We start from the raw sequence: 20,286 nt of genomic DNA, 5'->3' as shown, positions 1-20,286 counted from the left end.
ACACATTATCTCTCATTGAAAATAAGCACACTAACAAAATACTACTTATAACTTTGTACTTATCATTATTTTCTTTGCTGAAGAAACCATATATTTTTCAAACAGCAAAATGAAACAGACTTGGCTGACAATTATGCCCAGATGGCACGTGATGCTAATGGATACAATGATGCTGCCCTTGTGAACCTTGGAAATTGCTGCTATAAACGAGAAGATTATGAGAAGGCCCGAGAACACTACATTGCTGCCTTAGATATTGATGCCTCCTGTGTAGAAGCTTTATATAATCTTGGTAAGTTAAAAGTATTCAGCAATAATTCTAACAATATCCTTAAGTCATTGAACTATTCTCCTGCCTCTGAGGTACTTCCTGTTTTGCAATTCATTCATTTACACTTTAATCACATATCTTCCTCTGAATGTAACCAAGAAGTGAAAATGGTCAGAGGTAATTGCATTTTTAACTATTATTAATTTTTATTACATATATTTTTTTACTTTCATCTTACAGTCAAGTAATATGAAATTCTTACAAGGTTTGCATCACATATTTAACTTTCATCTAAGACCCATAACACTTCTGGTAAGAAGTTATAATGAAAAGTTATAGTATCATATATTTACCTATCTTCATCTATCTATATTATTATAATTACATGTACATATTAGTTTTTATAGCTATGAATATTTTTTGCAGGGCTAACAAACAAGAAATTAGGTAATTATGAAGAGGCCTTAGATTCTCTCCTGAAGATGCATGCTATTGTACGTAACTATCCTCCTGTTGTATACCAGATTGCCCATCTCTACCAACTGTTGCAGGACAATGACCAGGCCTCTGAATGGTGTGTCACTCAAATGTTTTTGTTCCTCCAATCCACTCCCATTAATAATGTGTCTGCAAATATCAGCCTAGCAAATTTTGATCAAATTATATAAGGTACATATGCACATATATTTCCTTATTGCAAACAGAAAAACATGTTCAGAAGCAGATGATCGAGTTGCATATTGCTTTCTCGATTCTGTTATTAAAAACTGAGAATACAATAAGTAGCTGTATTCAAGATGAACAAAGTTCATTACCTTCCCCAGGTACCTGCAGCTACTGGGGCTGGTGCCCACTGACCCACACATTCATCAGCGCCTGGGACAGATTTTTGACTCAGAGGGAGACAAGCAGCAAGCTTATCAATATTATTTTGATGTATGTTTTTTTTTTCTTTGGCAATTTTTTTTTTTTCCCCTACCAAAATGTAATATAAATATTTGTCTCAAATATTTATTCCTGTTAAGTAGATTTTAGAATTAACACACACACACACACACACATACACACACACACACACACACGGGACACCGTCGATGGCGGATGTGGTCGCTGAGCTCCAGAGCAATCATCTCTAATTCTACAGTTACCATTGCCTAAGAGTAACCAAGGTGGGAAAGGAGCTTGTAATGTTTGTCCCATCTCCATATAGTCATGTTAACTGTTGATTAGCAAAATAATGTCCAGGGAAGGTGAATATAAACTGTAGCCTGCGTTTGAGCCATCAGCTGGTTTGTTTACATCTGCGCAACATGGCGGCCGTGAACTCGAAAGATGAATCAGACTTCACAGGATTTCAAGGAATAATGGAGAAGAGCGTTTATGTGAAGAAAATTCTGGAGTTGGAAGGTAAAATTGAAAAACTGTTTGAAAAGTATGGGGCCTGGAAACGAGTTATGACAATGTAATGAAAGAGTGCCCGATATGAAGAAAGAAAATGCAGTACTGAAAGAGGAAGTTAAGTTAATTAAAGTGAATTGCGACAAATGTGGAGAATCTCTAGGAAAAGTGATGGAGAAGCAGGCTGAATGGAAAAAAAGTCAGGAAGTGGAAAGAAAGGAGGTAAATTACAAAGTTGCAAGTCTGGAAAAGGAAATCAAAGAGTCTGGGAGAAAACTTTGGGCCTTGCTGAAATTATAGATCAACAGATCATAGAAGAGAAGATTGCTGAGAAAGTGGTGAAGGTTATTAAGTCAAATGAGACATTGGTGAGGGAAACTGTAGACAAAAAGAGATGTGTGGTGATATTTGGTGTGGAGGAGGATAAGACACCGAGTAAAATGGAGAGAGAAAAACATAAAAAGGTGATAAATAATATCATTAATGTGGTGCAGGAGGAGGAAAAGACCTAGTACAAGAAATAGAGGACTTCCATAGAATTGGAAAGTTCACAGGAGAAGGTATGAGGCCAATAAGAATCAAACTTAAGTCACAAAAGGATGTAGATGAATTGGTGGAGAAGTCATGGAGGCTAGCCCAGCAGGAAACAACAAGGAAGATTTGGTTGAGAAGAGATCTCGGTGAAAAGGAAAGAGAAATGTTAAATGAGTTGAGAAAGGAGGCTTTGAAAAAAATGAAGAGAGGACAGAAGAGGAGAAGAAAGAGTTTTCTGGAGAATCTTGGATATGAGACTGAGGAAGTGGTTCATAACCCAGAAAAGTACAGCAAGAAAGGACTAAAGAAACTTACGTATGAGCGGAATGTAATGTATTCCAACATAAATGGAGTGATATCGGGATTTTAGAACTCAACGATTACTTGAGGGACAAGAACCCAGATATTGTGGGTCTTACTGAAACAAAACTGAGAGAGGAGAAGACCTGATGATGGTTGGAGAAGGAAATATAATGTTTGGAAAAGAAATAGAGTAGGTAAGATGGGAGGAGGAGTGATGTTGCTGGTTAAAAAGATATAAAGGTGGATCAAGTGAAAGAAGGTATGGGAAAGGCAGAAGTGCTAAAGATCAGAGCAGAAACTAATGAAGGAAAAAGAGGCACTACATAGTGGTGTACGTACCACCTAAGACAAATGCATGGTCAGTACAGGAATATGAAGAAATGATAAGTGATACAGGAACATGTCTGGAAGAAATGTTGGGTGGCTGTGAACGAACTATAATGATGGGAGATTTTAATTGTAAAGAGGTGTGTTGGGAGGACTGGTCAATGGAAGGATCAGAGACAACATGGGGAAATACACTATTGACACTGGCAATGGAAAATGTGTTAACTCAGTGGGTCAAAGAAGATACTAGGTTTGGAGGAGAGGAGCATCGTCAAGACTGGACTTGGTCTTTAGTACAGAGCCAATGGTCATTGAGGAGATGAGGGTGGAGTGCCCTTTAGCAAAGAGTGATCATGCAGTTTTGGAGTTCAAGGTGATAGATGAAGAGAAATCTAGAAGAAATGAAGAATATAAAGTGGGAAGATGGAATTATGCCAAGACAGATTTTGGAAACCTAAAGAAATTCTTTCAAGAGACAAATTGGATGAAATTCAAGAGTGCTAAGGAGCAAATGAAAAGTGGAAGGAATTTATAAAAATATACAAAGAAGGTGAGAAAAATTTGTACCAATAAGACAACATAGAGAAGTTGGAAAGCAGGACTGGTTTAACGATAGATGTGAAAAGGCTAGAACAAGAAAAGAGGATGCATGGAAGAGGTGGAGAAGGAAAAGACGGATTAAGCAGTGGGAAAGTTACAAAAGAGCAAGAAATGAATATGTGTTGATTAGAAGAGAAGAAAGAAAGAAACAAGAAAAGGATATAATTGATAAATGTAAAGACCAACCAAGGCTTTTTACAGACATGTGAACAACAACATCAAAAATAGAGAAAGTATTGAAAGTTTAGAAGTAAATGGAGTATGCAGTGAAGATCCCAGGAAATGGCAGAGGCTATGAATGGATGCTTTCGGAAGGTATTCACAAAGGAGACTGCTTTTGACAAACCACTGGTAATGGAACAGAAAGGGATTATGAAGGAGTTTCAAGTAACTGTGGAGGAGATCAAGAATATGATGGGGAGTTTAGAAGTGAGAAAAGCTGTGGGACCTGATGGGGTATCAGGATGGATTTTAAGAGAATGCAGGGAGCAACTGGCAGAAAAAGTTTGTGAAGTAATTGATGCCTCATTAAGGGAAGGTGTAGTGCCCCAAGACTGGAAAAGAGCTAACATTGTCCCAATCTATAAATCAGGTAACAAGAGAGACCCATTGAACTATAGACCAGTGTCACTTACAAGTGTGGTAGCTAAGATGTGTGAGAGGGTGGTGAAGAATAGATGGACAGACTTCTTGGAGAAAAATGACATACTTTGTGAGTGTCAATTTGGTTTTAGAAAAGGGCGTTCATGCACGACAAACCTGATATGTTACTATTCGAGGGTGATAGATGTAATACAGGAAAGAGATGGTTGGGCTGATGGAATATATCTGGATTTAAAAAAGGCCTTTGATAAGGTACCACACCGGAGACTGATCTGGAAACTTGAAATGGTAGGAGGAGTGCATGGCAGTTTACTAAAATGGATGGAAGACTTTTGGTAGGAAGAGAAATGAGAACAATAATTAAGGACAGACCATCAGAATGGGGCTTGGTGGAGAGTGGAGTTCCACAGGGATCAGTGTTGGCACCAGTAATGTTCGCAGTCTACATAAATGACATGGTGGATGGGGTGTCCAGTTATGTGAGCCTATTTGCAGACGATGCAAAATTGTTAAGAAAAGTGAGATGTGACAAAGATTGCGAACTACTCCAGGAAGACTTGGACAGAATATGGAAATGGAGCTGTACATGGCAAATGGAGTTCAACACGACAAAATGCAAGAAAATAGAGTTTGGCAAGAGTGAAAGAAGAATCAGGAGTATGTACAAGATAGGAAATGAAGACATAAAACCAGTCATGAAGAAAAAGACCTTGGGGTGACAATTACCAATGACCTATCGCCAGAGAGACATATAAACAAAATAATTGGAGAAGTATTGAACTTATTGAGGAACATAAGAGTGGCGTTCGTATATTTAGATGAAGAAATGATGAAGAAAATAATTACTGCAATGATAAGACCGAGGCTTGAATATGCAACAATACAGTGGGCTCGAACTTAAAGAAACACATAAGGAAACTAGAGAAAGTACAGAGGGCTGCAACAAAATGGTGCCTGACTTAAGAGATTTGACTTATGAAGACAGACTGAAAAGAATGCAACTTCCGACCCTGGAAAACAGAAGAGAAGGGGAGACCTGATAGCAATATACAGAGTGATGATTGGCATGGAAAAATGGATAGGGAAGATCTGTGTATGTGGAATGAAAGAATGTCGAGAGGGCATGGGAAAAAACTAAAAATGGCCACTTATAGGAGAGATGTGAAAAAATATAGCTTCCCTCATAGAAGGGTGGAAGCATGGAATAGTTTAGACGTGGAAGTGGTCAACGCAAGGAATATTCATGATTTTAAGAAAAAGCTGGACATTAGTAGATATGGAGACGGGACAGTACGAGCATAGCTCTTTTCCCGTATGTTACAATTAGGTAAATACACACACACGGCCCGGTAGCTCAGTGGTTAGAGCGCTGGCTTCACAAGCCAGATGACCGGGTTTCAATTCCCCGGCCGGGTGGAGATATTTGGGTGTGTCTCCTTTGACGTGTAGCCCCTGTTCACCTAGCAGTGAGTAGGTATGGGATGTAAATCGAGGAGTTGTGACCTTGTTGTCCCGGTGTGTGGTGTGTGCCTGGTCTCAGACCTATCCCAAGATCGGAAATAATGAGCTCTGAGCTCGTTCCGTAGGGTAACGTCTGGCTGTCTCGTCAGAGACTGCAGCAGATCAAGCAGTGAATTACACACAAACACACACACACACACACACACACACACACACACACACACACACACACACACATCAGGTCCCACAGCTTTCTCACTTCTAAACTCCCCATCATGTTCTTGATCTCCTCCACCGTTACTTGAAACTCCTTCATAATCCCTTTCTGTTCCATTACCAGTGGTTTGTCAAACGCAGTCTCCTTTGTGAATACCTTCCGAAAGCATCCATTCATAGCCTCTGCCATTTCCCTGGGATCTTCACTGTATACTCCATTTACTTCTAAACTTTCAATACTTTCTCTATTTTTGAACAACAACATCAAAAATAGAGAAAGTATTGAAAGTTTAGAAGTAAATGGAGTATACAGTGAAGATCCCAGGAAATGGCAGAGGCTATGAATGGATGCTGGAAGGTATTCACAAAGGAGACTGCTTTTGACAAACCACTGGTAATGGAACAGAAAGGGATTATGAAGGAGTTTCAAGTAACGGTGGAGGAGATCAAGAACATGATGGGGAGTTTAGAAGTGAGAAAAGCTGTGGGACCTGATGGGGTATCAGGATGGATTTTAAGAGAATGCAGGGAGCAATTGGCAGAAAAAGTTTGTGAAGTAATTGATGCCTCATTAAGGGAAGGCATAGTGCCCCAAGACTGGAAAAGAGCTAACATTGTCCCAATCTATAAATCAGGTAACAAGAGAGACCCATTGAACTATAGACCAGTGTCACTTACAAGTGTGGTAGCTAAGATGTGTGAGAGGGTGGTGAAGACTAGATGGACAGACTTCTTGGAGAAAATGACATACTTTGTGAGTGTCAATTTGGTTTTAGGAAAGGGCGTTCATGCACGACAAACCTGATATGTTACTATTCGAGGGTGATAGATGTAATACAGGAAAGAGATGGTTGGGCTGATGGAATATATCTGGATTTAAAAAAGGCCTTTGATAAGGTACCACACCAGAGACTGATCTGGAAACTTGAAATGGTAGGAGGAGTGCATGGCAGTTTACTAAAATGGATGGAAGACTTTTGGTAGGAAGAGAAATGAGAACAATAATTAAGGACAGACCATCAGAATGGGGATTGGTGGAGAGTGGAGTTCCACAGGGATCAGTGTTGGCATCAGTAATGTTCGCAGTCTACATAAATGACATGGTGGATGGGGTGTCCAGTTATGTGAGCCTATTTGCAGACGATGCAAAATTGTTACGAAAAGTGAGATGTGACAAAGATTGTGAACTACTCCAGGAAGACTTGGACAGAATATGGAAATGGAGCTGTACATGGCAAATGGAGTTCAACACGACAAAATGCAAGAAAATAGAGTTTGGCAAGAGTGAAAGAAGAATCAGGAGTATGTACAAGATAGGAAATGAAGACATAAAACCAGTCATGAAGAAAAAGACCTTGGGGTGACAATTACCAATGACCTATCGCCAGAGAGACATATAAACAAAATAATTGGAGAAGTATTGAACTTATTGAGGAACATAAGAGTGGCGTTCGTATATCTAGATGAAGAAATGATGAAGAAAATAATTACTGCAATGATAAGACCGAGGCTTGAATATGCAACAATACAGTGGGCTCCGAACTTAAAGAAACACATAAGGAAACTAGAGAAAGTACAGAGGGCTGCAACGAAAATGGTGCCTGACTTAAGAGATTTGACTTATGAAGACAGACTGAAAAGAATGCAACTTCCAACCCTGGAAAACAGAAGAGAAAGGGAGACCTGATAGCAATATACAGAGTGATGATTGGCATGGAAAAATGGATAGGGAAGATCTGTGTATGTGGAATGGAAGAATGTCGAGAGGGCATGGGAAAAACTAAAATGGCCACTTATAGGAGAGATGTGAAAAATATAGCTTCCCTCATAGAAGGGTGGAAGCATGGAATAGTTTAGACGTGGAAGTGGTCAACGCAAGGAATATTCATGATTTTAAGAAAAAGCTGGACATTAATAGATATGGAGACGGGACAACACGAGCATAGCTCTTTTCCCGTATGTTACAATTAGGTAAATACAATTAGGTAAATACACACACACAGAGAGACCGTCTATATGAAAGAGATTAAAGTAACCAAGCTTGAAATAAAAGAGTTAATGAAGGAATTGGATAAAGAGAAGGCAATAGGACCGGATGAAGTCTCAGGCAAAATACTGAAAGAATTTAGAGAAGAACTAGCAAGTCCTCTATACAACATCAAAAATGCTCAATAGAAAATGGAATAGTACCAGTAGAATGGAAAAGAGCTGAGGTGGTTCCCATATATAAGAGTGGAAGAATGGAAGAACCATTAAATTACAGACCGGTATCACCAACTAGTGTAATATGTAAGATATGTGAAAGAGTAATAAAGAAACAATGGATCGAGTTTCTCGAAGACAACAAATTATTATCAAATAGCCAATTTGGTTTTAGAAAAGGGCAGTTGTGTGTAACAAATTTACTGAGTTTCTACTCTAGAATAGTTGATAGAGTACAAGAGAGTGAGGGATGGGTTGACTGTATTTATTTGGATTCAAAAAAGGCATTTGATAAAGTGCCACATGCAAGGTTACTGTGGAAGTTAGAGGAGAAGGGTGGCTTAAAAGGAAGCACATTGAGATGGATGGAAAATTATTTGAAGGGGAGAGAAATAAGGACGGTAGTTAAAGATATGAAGTCCAAGTGGAGAGCAGTAGAAAGCGGAGTGCAGCAGGGGTCAGTATTGGCGCCAATACTTTTTCTCATATATATATATAAACGACATGCCAGAAGGAGTGAACAGCTACGTAAATCTGTTTGCGGACGATGCGAAGCTGTCCAGAGTTATAAAGCAAAAAGAGGATTGTGAAATACTGCAGGAAGACCTAAATAAGATCTCGGAATGGAGTAAAAAAATGGGAGATGGAATTCAATGTTGACAAAAGCCACATCATGGATATAGGAAAGAGTGAAAAACAACCAGTGGGAATAGAACTGGAAAAAGTAAAAAAGGAAAAGGATTTGGGAATGACGATGGAAGAAAATAATCAACCGGTTAGCCATATTGATAGAATTTTCAGAGAGACATATAATTTGCTAAGGAATATTGAAATAGCATTTCACTACATGGACAAAGAAATGATGAAGAAATTGATAAGTACTACTATAATAAGATCCAGATTGGAATATGCAGGAGTTGTGTGGACCCCCCCCATAAAAAGACACATAAGGAAGTTGGAGAGATTACAAAAAAATGGCTACAAGAATGGTTCCAGAATTTGAAGGCATGACATATGAGGAGAGACTAAAGGTTATGGATCTACCAACCCTGGAACAGAGAAGGGAGAGAGGGGATCTGATACAAGTTTATAAATTGATCAATGGAATGGAACAAGTGGATAATGAGAAACTAATCATGAGAGAAAAATATGACATTCGAAGCACAAGATCGCATAGTAAAAAGCTGAGGAAGGGAACATGTCTGAGAGATGTTAAAAAATATAGTTTCCCACGAAGATGTGTTGAGATGTGGAACGGTTTGAGTGAAGAAGTGGTGTCAGCAATGAATGTACATAGTTTTAAAGAAAAATTGGATAAGTGTAGATATGGAGACGGGGCCACACGAGCGTAAAGCCCAGGCCCTGTAAAACTACAACTAGGTAGGTAAAATACACACACACACACACACACACACACACACACACACACACACACACACACACACACACACACACACACACCAGCCATCGTGCCGACCAGACGCATCTGAACAGCTCACAGAGAAAAGCTACAACAGGAGTTGGAGACTGGCCTAGACGTATGTACACAGGGGGGGAGGGGGCCATAGGTTCTCCTGTCTCCAAATTAAATAAGTGTTGGATCGTATATACCAAAAAAATAACGAGAGCATGATGGAACAGAGTACTGCTGCCAGGCATATGGCAGAACCAAAACATACGCCACCGTGTGAAACCCAACAGTACATTGAAACTCCTGTTGGTCTAAGGAAACTAACAGATGATATTATGGACAAGGATTTTTCGGGATTCAGGGATGAACAAGGTAATATGAGAAGGTTAATCAACGTGGAAAGAAAATTAAGGTATATGAAGGAGGTGATGTCGAGTCTAATGGACAAACAGGACCGACTGATAACGGAAAACACAGAGCTGAAATTGAGATTAGTAGAATGTGAGAAGGTTAGTGCAATCAATCAGGGATTGAAAGAGATACAAGAAATAAAGAAACAAAATGACGTACTAAAAGCCACATGCTACGATTACGAAAGCTCCTTAAAGAGCTTACAGGTTAAAGTGCAGGACAGGATTGTGGACAGGGCAGAAGGTGGATTGGGTGAAAACAAGCTGAAGGAACTACAAAATTAATGGAAGCAGGAGCAAGAAGAGGAAAAAGTTAAATTTTCAGAAGTTGTAAAGAGACAAATTCAGGAGAACATGAAAGTCGCTGTAATTGAAGTTATCTTCATCATTCCTTATTACTCTCAAAAGTTTCACATCATCAGCAAACAAATTTATGGAGCTACTCAGGTTCTGCTATATATCATTAATATAAATTTGAAAAATTATTGGTGCCAGAACTGACCCCTGTCGTACACCACTAGTTTCTGTACTCCAACTTGATAGGGTGTCTCTTATCACTGTCCTCATTTCTTTTCCTGTTAAGTAGTCCTTCATCTAGTTAAGATACTTCCTTTTACTCCTCCTATATGTTCTATTTTCCATAGGAGTCTTCTATGTCGTACTCTGTCAAAAGCCTTTTTAATATATAAGTACAATGTGTCCACTCATCCATCTCTCCCTTGTACCTCATCTGTTACCTATGTATAGAAACTTAGTAGATTTGTTATACATGACCTTCTTTATCTAAATCCTCATTGGGAGTTATTTGTGATTTAATTTTCCTCTAGATAATTCAGCCATTTTTCTTTAATCATAATTTCATAGAGCTTTTCCACAATACTAGTCAGTGACACATGTCTATAGTTCAAGGACTTGGTTCTCTTCCCTCCTTTATATATTATGTGTGTGTGTTTAAGACCGGTCTTAATTCCCACAGTCATATCGTTACTTCCCAAGCAACTTGGAGGTCATAGATTGGTTGGGTTCGTATTTTATTGAGCATCAGGTGGCAGAGAAGGCTATCAGTTATTTTGAGCGAGCAGCACTTATGCAGCCAGATGAACCCAAGTGGCAACTTATGGTTGCTGCCTGCCACCGCCGCTCAGGCAACTACCAGCAGGCACTTCAAACATACAAGCAGATCAATCGACGCTTTCCTGAGAATGTTGAATGTGAGTAGAATTGTTTGTAGAAATTTAAATATTTATGAAAGCATTGTACTATTATAAAATTTCAATAAGGAATCTGATTTATCATTGCACGAATGTAAAATGACTAACATAATTTATAACTAAAGTAATAAATAAGGATTTCTTGATAAAGTGTAGAATATCATCTGCAAAATCTTACTTGTCCTGAAATTTCCTCAGATTTCATTCTCTCTCTCTCTCTCTCTCTCTCTCTCTCTCTCTCTCTCTCTCTCTCTCTCTCTCTCTCTCTCTCAGCACTACTTGTACCATCTTTTACCTTTGACGTTTCATAATTTTCATTCATGGTTTGACTCATCATTATCCTCCTGTTCTTTATTGTCGCCTCCATTTCTCCTTATAGCTATAGGGGCTTTCATTTACAGTGAAATATTAGTTACAAACACCCCGACTTATGAAAAATCAAAGAAATGAGCTGTCGCTCAGTCTATCTTTTGTTTTGACTTGTGAACCTAAATTTTAGTTATGAGCTAGCTCCAGATAAGCTGCTGCTATTAAGCACAGTGAATGCCCAGCACCCCAAGTCTGACACATTCAGTTAACTTTTTTCTTCCAAGGAAGTGTTTCTCGTGTTACGCTATTATTTTGTGCTTTTCGTACAATTATTTATTCAAATTTCTTTTGTCTGACCATGGATACTAAACAAGTAGTATTTTGCAATGGCACATGCCTAACTCATTTCCAAACCTTTCTGAAAAGGAACACGAAACAAATGGATTAATGGCATTTCAATTATTTCAATGAGGAAAATTTATTGGAATTATGAGCAAATTGAGATATGAGCTCCATCATGGAATTAATTAAACTTATAAGTCAAGGTACTATTGTATCAATTAAGGTACTAGAATGTTGTCTTAGAAATTCCTCCTCCTCTCTAATAATGTGCCAATATTTTTTTTGTGTGAAGTATCATTGTCAAAATTCTTTTTCCATCTAAAAGAACACCATGTAATATCTTTTACTGATCTTACCTATTCTATCTGATAGATAATTTAAAAGACTTACACATAATGGCTTGAAATCATTCTAATTTTGATAATTCATCTGAGCTTGCTGCTTGAAAAATTATGAAAATGGATAGTGATTACTATATTCCCATATTTGTTACTAGGTCTCAAACTACTTATAAGATTGAGTAGTGACCTGGGTCTCAAGGAGGCCACAGAATATGCTTTGGAATTGAAGAAAGTGGAAAGAGTCCAGGAGCAGAGAGACATAAGGGCCACCAGCGGATCACGACCAGGATCACGCAGGTAAGTGGCTCTTTCATGCATGTTAGTATCTTTGTAAAGTGGTGACCACTCATATTTCACTTGTAATATTTGTCATAAGTATTCTGATACTGCATAATCAGTGTTGAACAATTATGCTATATAGAACAATGTAGAGTTGTGTCTAGAAAAAAAAAAAAAAAAAAAAAAATATATATATATATATATATATATATATATATATATATATATATATATATATATATATATATATATATATATGGTAATCAGCAACTTGCACGGTCTTTAGATAAAATTATCTACATTTGTATATTGTAAACTTAAAGAAAAATTAACATGTCATCTGTTATGATATCAAACATATAATAATCAAGTTTAAAAAGAAATATTTAGGTTCAGCAGCATTTCATGTAAGTGAACCACCGTTTGCTTCAGGAAAAGTTTCACTACTGGTAAAAGAGAAAATTGAATTAATAAATGAAAAAAGAAAAAGAAAAAAAATAAATCCTCACTCAAGATATTCCTGAGTTAAAAGGATACATTAAAACAATTTTACAAATAAAAACTAGTGCTCTGATAATTTCCTTTCAGATCAGTGGATATTTAGCAATAAATAATTTTTTCAGAACAAAATAATATTGAGCAATGGTCAATAACTTTAGGTATTTTCAATTACCTTAATTTGGAAAGCAATCAAGTAGAAGCAGTAGAAACTAAAGGTATTGTGTTATTGAAAGATGAGTACATCTACATAGTGTACTTTCTCATCACCATGTGATGAGAAATGATGTTCATCATGTATATTCAACTCACATATTCCAAACTTTTAACTTCTCCCCTTCCAAGGAAGGGACCAGAAATGTCCCCAAGTTGGACTGCTCTTCAGGTAGCGACCCAAAATGTCTTGATACCTCCCTCAACTTTTTCTTCATTAGCTTCTGCAACATTCACAGTCTTAGATCTAATTTTCAATCTGTAGAACACCACCTCTCCTCTACTAAACCTCATCTTCTTTTCCTCACTGAAATACAGCTGTCTGAGGCAACTGACAGTAGCCCCTTTTCTGTTCCCTCCTACTTTCTCTATCCTCAGTTTCCAAAGCTGGATGTTGCGTCCATGTGCGTAACAACTTAACTTGCTCTCGTGCCTCTCTTGAATCTCTTGAGTTTTCCACCATCTTGCTTTGACTCAATAGTCACTCCCTAACTAAATATATCTGTGTTGTCTAACTCTTCTGACTAGAGTAAATTCTTTGACTATTCAACTTTCAAGGTGAACCACATTTTATTCCTCTATCCTTTCATGGAGATCTTTATCCTTGGAGATTGCCAGCTGGGAAGACATGAGGAGGTGTTATGCTGATTTTCCCTGGAATGATTACTGTTTCCATGTCAGGGACTCATCTCTGTGTGCTTAACGTGTGCTGGCTGAATGGCGCGAGGACTCTACAGCGCAGACTCAGAGTCGTAGATTTTAGCTACTCCATAGAGTCTGTACTCCGCTAAGACTGCAGTGACTCAGCTGCCACTCCCTCTAATCCTTATACCCTTGGGAGGATGGGAGGGTCATGGGCATTCCGCGGCGCAGAGTCCCCGCGACACAGAGTCCCTGCTCCTCTCAGACCTAGAACTCTCTCTCTCATATATATATATATATATATATATATATATATATATATATATATATATATATATATATATATGTATATATATAGGTTGACTGATAGATAGATAGATAGATAGATAGATAGATAGATAGATAGACCAATACATTACATTTTATTTATCATTTTCATTTATATTGATAAGAGGAGAAGGAAAAAATCAATCGGCTTAGGAGGAGGAGGAGGAGGAAGATTGAATCATTGATCGATGAATTTACTGTAGGAGGAGGATCGATGAACCTCCTGGAAAATATGTAGAGAAAAGGAGAAGACCTGCATAGGAACAGGGGAGAGGAGGGAGGGATGAATGGAAGGAGAGAGAGAGAGAGAGAGAGAGAGAGAGAGAGAGAGAGAGAGAGAGAGGAGGGATGAATGGAAGGAGAGAGAGAGAGAGAGAGAGAGAGAGAGAGAGAGAGAGAGAGAGAGAGAGAGAGAGAGAGAGAGAGAGAGAGAGAGAGAGAGAGAAATTGAGTTCATCGCCTATAAAGTGGTATAAAGTGCACCTAATCTCTTCACTCAAGTTTTCCAGCTATTTTGATTTGAAAATTAAGCCAGTGTCACTAGAACAAATTTTCTACAATCTGTCACTAGAATAAACAAATTGGAGAAGTATTGAACTTATTGAGGAACATAAGAGTGGCAATCTAGATGAAGAAATGATGAAGAAAATAATTACTGCAATGATAAGACCGAGGCTTGAATATGCAACAATACAGTGGGCTCCGAACTTAAAGAAACACATAAGGAAACTAGAGAAAGTACAGAGGGCTGCAACGAAAATGGTGCCTGACTTAAGAGATTTGACTTATGAAGACAGACTGAAAAGAATGCAACTTCCAACCCTGGAAAACAGAAGAGAAAGGGGAGACCTGATAGCAATATACAGAGTGATGATTGGCATGGAAAAAATGGATAGGGAAGATCTGTGTATGTGGAATGGAAGAATGTCGAGAGGGCATGGGAAAAAACTAAAATGGCCACTTATAGGAGAGATGTGAAAATATAGCTTCCTCATAGAAGGGTGGAAGCATGGAATAGTTTAGACGTGGAAGTGGTCAACGCAAGGAATATTCATGATTTTAAGAAAAAGCTGGACATTAATAGATATGGAGACGGGACAACACGAGCATAGCTCTTTTCCGTATGTTACAATTAGGTAAATACAATTAGGTAAATACACACACACACACACACACACACACACAAACACACACACACAAACACACACACACACACACAAACACACACACACACACACAGATTCATAAATGGAAAAATAAGGCAAAAAGAAACAATAGAAAGGTTAACAGGAGAGAACGGGATGGTGGAAGACCCAAAAAGTATGGCAGAACTGTTAAATAGTAAATTTCAGGAGGTCTTTACTAAGGAATCCAAATTTGAAAGACCACAGAGTAATAGAGAGATTGTCCATATGAAAGAGATTAAAGTAACCAAGCTTGAAATAAAAGAGTTGATGACAGAATTAGATGAGAAGGCAATGGGACTGGATGAAGTCTCAGGCAGAATATTAAAAGAATGTAGAGAAGAACTAGCAAGTCCTATATACAACATCATAAAATGCTCAATAGAAAATGGAACAGTACCAGTAGAATGGAAAAGAGCTGAGGTGGTTCCCATATATAAGAGCGGAAGGAAGGAAGAACCTTTAAATTACAGACTGGTATCACTAACTAGTGTAATATGCAAGATGTGTGAAAGAGTAATAAAGAAACAATGGATTGAGTTTCTTGAAGATAACAAATTATTATCAAATAGCCAATTTGGTTTTAGAAAAGGTCAGTCATGTGTAACAAATTTATTGAGTTTCTACTCTAGAATAGTTGATAAAGTACAAGAGAGAGAGGGATGGATTGACTGTATTTATTTAGATTTAGAAAAGGTGTTTGATAAAGTGCCACATGAAAGATTACTATGGAAGTTAGAGGAGAAGGGTGGCTTAAAAGGAAGCACATTGAGATGGATGGAAAATTACTTGAGAGGGAGAAAAATAAGGACGGTAGTTAAAGATATGAAGTCCAAGTGGAGACCAGTAGACAGCAGAGTGCCACAGGGGTCAGTATTGGCGCCAATACTACTTTTTCTCATATATATAAACGACATGCCAGAGGGATTGAACAGCTACATAAATCTGTTTGTGGATGATGCAAAACTGTGCAGAGTCATAAAACAAAAAGAGGATTGTGAAATACTGCAGGAAGACTTAAACAAGATCTGGAAATGGAGTAAAAAATGGGAGATGGAATTCAATGTGGACAAAAGCCATGTCATGGAAATGGGAAAAAGTGAAAGACGACCAGTGGTAATCTATAAGGTGGGAGATGGAGTAGAACTAGAAAAAGTAAAAAAGGAAAAGGACTTGGGAGTGACGATGGAAGAAAACACTCAACCGGTAAGCCATATTGATAGAATTTTCAGAGAGACACAAAATTTGCTAAGGAATATTGGATAAGCATTTCACTACATGGACAAAGAAATGATAAAGAAATTGATAAGTACTAAAATAAGACCCAGATTGGAATATGCAGGAGTTGTGTGGATCCCCCATAAAAAGAAACACATAAAGAAATTGGAGAGACTACAAAAAATTGGCTACAAGAATGGTTCCAGAATTTAAAGGGATGACATATGAGGAGAGATTAAAACCTATGGATTTACCAACCCTGGAACAGAGAATAGAGAGAGGGGATCTGATACGAGCTTATAAATTGATTAACGGAATGGATCAAGTGGATAATGAGAAATTAATCCTGAGAGAAGAATGACACTAGAAGCACAAGATTGCATAGTAAGAAACTGAGGAAGGGAAGATGTCTGAGAGATTTTAAAAAATATAGTTTCCCGCAAAGATGTGTTGAAACTTGGAACAGTTTGAGTGAAGAAGTGGTGTCAGCAATGAGTGTGCATTATTTTAAAGAAAAATTGGATAAGTGTAGATATGGAGACGGGGCCACACGAGCATAAAGATCAGGCTCTGTAAAACTACAACTAGGTAAATACACACACACACACACACAGAACCCATGCCTCTCTTGTCTATCACCTTCCTATAAAGTGAGAATTCGGTATATATATATATATATATATATATATATATATATATATATATATATATATATATATATATATATATATATATATATATATATATATATATATATATATATATATATATATATATATATATATATATACATCATATCATATCTGAACATTCACCAAGGAAAGAGCTCACTACTGAAGAAGGGTCTAGGACCTGAAATTGCGATCTAGTGAACATGACTAGCTTTGGTGAAGTCATAGACACTTAAAAAAAGATATAAGGACAATACCTTAAGGAAAATAATCAATGCTCAATTAGCTATCACTTTCAATGAGATATGCATTAGAGAGAGAGAGAGAGAGAGAGAGAGAGAGAGAGAGAGAGAGAGAGAGAGAGTTTTATTATGATAACTAGCATTCAAAACTGCAGCACCAGAATCTGGCTCACCTAAAACCAACTTAATAGATGGAAGCGACTGTAGAGTCTAGAGAAACATAATTTTCTGTACCATGATATTTGTTGATTCCGAGTTTAGTGGCAGTTGTTGTTGGTGGTAGTGGTGGTTATTTATTTATTCATTACTTTTTTTCTCATTTTTATATAATTATTTTTTCATTTAACCTTGAATGTATTCCTTCATCACTCTTTATATATAAATTGAATGACAAATCTTGTTATTATATACATGTGTGGAATGCTGTTTTAATGTTTTGTTGATAAGTGTGTGTATTTACCTAGTTGTATTTACCTACTTGTAGTTTTACAGGGCCTGGGCTTTATGCTCGTGTGGCCCCGTCTCCATATCTACACTTATCCAATCTTACTTTAAAAGTGTGCACACTCTTTGCAGACACTACTTCTTCATCTAAACTGTTCCACGTCTCAATACATCTCTGCGGGAAACTATATTTTTTAATATCTCTCAGACATCTTCCCTTTCTCAGCTTTTTACTATGCGATCTTGTACTTCGGGTGTCATATTCTTCTCTCAAGATCAGTTTCTCATTATTCACTTGGTCCATTCCATTGATCAATTTATAGACTTGTATCAGGTCTCCTCTCTCCTTCTTTGTTCCAAGGTTGGTAGATCCATAGCCTTTAGTCTCTCCTCATATGTCATCCCTTCAAGTTCTGGGACCATTTTGTAGCCATTTTTGTAGCCTCTCCAATTTTCTTATGTGTTTCTTTTTATGAGGGGTCCACACTACTCCTGCATATTCCAATCTAGGTCTTATTATAGTATTTATCAATTTCTTCATCATTTCTTTGTCCATGTAGTGAAATGCTACTCCAATATTCCTCAGCAAATTATATGTTTCTCTAAAAATTCTATCAATATGGCTTACTGGTTGATTGTTTTCTTCCATCGTCACTCCTAAGTCCTTTTCCTTTTTGACTTTCTCCAGTTCTACACCATCTCCCATCTTATAGATTCCCACAGGTCGTCTTTCACTCTTTCCCATTTCCATGACATGGCTTTTGTTCACATTGAATTCCATTTCCCACTTTTTACTCCATTCCCATATCTTATTTAGGTCTTCTTGCAGTATTTCACAATCCTCCTTTTGCTTTATAACTCTGCACAGTTTCGTATCATCCGCAAACAAATTTATGTAGCTGTTCACTCCTTCTGGCATGTCGTTAATATAAATGAGGAAAAGTATTGGTGCCAATACTGACCCCTGTGGCACTCCACTTTCTACTGCTCTCCACTTGGACTTCATATCTTTAACTACCGTCCTTATTTCTCTCCCCCTCAAATAATTTTCTATCCATCTCAATGTGCTTCCTTTTAAGCCACCCTTCTCCTCTAACTTCCACAGTAATCTTGCGTGTGGCACTTTGTCAAACGCCTTTTTTAAATCCAAGTAGATGCAGTCAACCCATCCCTCTCTCTCTCTTGTACTCTATCAACTATTCTAGAATAGAAACTCAATAAATTAGTTACACAAGACCGTCCTTTTCTAAAACCAAATTGGCTATTTGATATTAATTTGTTGTCTTCAAGGAACTCGATCCATTGTTTCTTTATTATTCTTTCACACATCTTGCATATTACACTAGTTAGTGATACCGGTCTGTAATTTAAAGGTTCTTCTTTCCTTCCACTCTTATATATGGGAACCACCTCAGCTCTTCTCCATTCTACTGGCACTGTTCCATTTTCTATTGAGCATTTTATGATGTTGTATATAGGACTTGCTAGTTCTTCCCTACATTCTTTCAGTATTCTGCCTGAGACTTCATCCGGTCCCATTGCCTTCTCTTCATCCAGTTCCTTCATTAACTCTTTTATTTCAAGCTTGGTTACTTTAATCTCTTTCATATAGATTGTCTCTCTATTACCCTGTGGCTTTTGTTCACATTGAATTCCATTTCCCACTTTTTACTCCATTCCCATATCTTATTTAGGTCTTCTTGCAGTATTTCACAATCCTCCTTTTGCTTTATAACTCTGCACAGTTTCGTATCATCCGCAAACAAATTTATGTAGCTGTTCACTCCTTCTGGCATGTCGTTAATATAAATGAGGAAAAGTATTGGTGCCAATACTGACCCCTGTGGCACTCCACTTTCTACTGCTCTCCACTTGGACTTCATATCTTTAACTACCGTCCTTATTTCTCTCCCCCTCAAATAATTTTCTATCCATCTCAATGTGCTTCCTTTTAAGCCACCCTTCTCCTCTAACTTCCACAGTAATCTTGCATGTGGCACTTTGTCAAACGCCTTTTTTAAATCCAAGTAGATGCAGTCAACCCATCCCTCTCTCTTTTGTACTCTATCAACTATTCTAGAATAGAAACTCAATAAATTAGTTACACAAGACCGTCCTTTTCTAAAACCAAATTGGCTATTTGATATTAATTTGTTGTCTTCAAGGAACTCGATCCATTGTTTCTTTATTATTCTTTCACACATCTTGCATATTACACTAGTTAGTGATACTGGTCTGTAATTTAAAGGTTCTTCTTCCTTCCACTCTTATATATGGGAACCACCTCAGCTCTTTTCCATTCTACTGGCACTGTTCCATTTTCTATTGAGCATTTTATGATGTTGTATATAGGACTTGCTAGTTCTTCCCTACATTCTTTCAGTATTCTGCCTGAGACTTCATCCGGTCCCATTGCCTTCTCTTCATCCAGTTCCTTCATTAACTCTTTTATTTCAAGCTTGGTTACTTTAATCTCTTTCATATAGATTGTCTCTCTATTACCCTGTGGCCTCTCAAATTTGGATTCTTTAGTAAAGACCTCCTGGAATTTTTTATTTAATAGTTCTGCCATACTTTTGGGTCTTCCACCATCCCGTTCTCTCCTTTTAACCTTTCTATTGTTTCTTTT

At 37.6% G+C, this 20,286-nt stretch overlaps 1 protein-coding gene and 1 long non-coding RNA gene across 5 annotated transcripts in view; one reads left to right on the top strand and one right to left on the bottom strand.

Moving 5' to 3' along the window:
* Positions 1 to 20,286, bottom strand: part of LOC123515900 — an 83,607-nt gene that overhangs the window by 20,610 nt on the left and 42,711 nt on the right. The window lies entirely within an intron of this gene.
* The window catches only part of LOC123515895 (intraflagellar transport protein 88 homolog), a 73,401-nt gene that overhangs the window by 25,839 nt on the left and 27,276 nt on the right, over positions 1 to 20,286 (top strand). For both annotated transcript variants that reach the window (XM_045274788.1, XM_045274790.1), the window contains exons 10-14: positions 106 to 292; positions 698 to 845; positions 1,096 to 1,207; positions 10,713 to 10,947; positions 12,095 to 12,236. In XM_045274788.1, coding sequence (XP_045130723.1) covers positions 106 to 292; positions 698 to 845; positions 1,096 to 1,207; positions 10,713 to 10,947; positions 12,095 to 12,236 — 824 coding nt within the window. The remainder of the gene's footprint in view (positions 1 to 105; positions 293 to 697; positions 846 to 1,095; positions 1,208 to 10,712; positions 10,948 to 12,094; positions 12,237 to 20,286) is intronic.

The sequence above is a fragment of the Portunus trituberculatus genome, chromosome 40 (assembly GCF_017591435.1).
Source record: "Portunus trituberculatus isolate SZX2019 chromosome 40, ASM1759143v1, whole genome shotgun sequence".
NCBI classification, from domain to species: Eukaryota; Metazoa; Arthropoda; class Malacostraca; order Decapoda; family Portunidae; genus Portunus; species Portunus trituberculatus.
The sequence above is the reverse complement of the archived record's forward strand: the minus strand, read 5'-3'. Positions and strand labels throughout refer to the sequence as shown.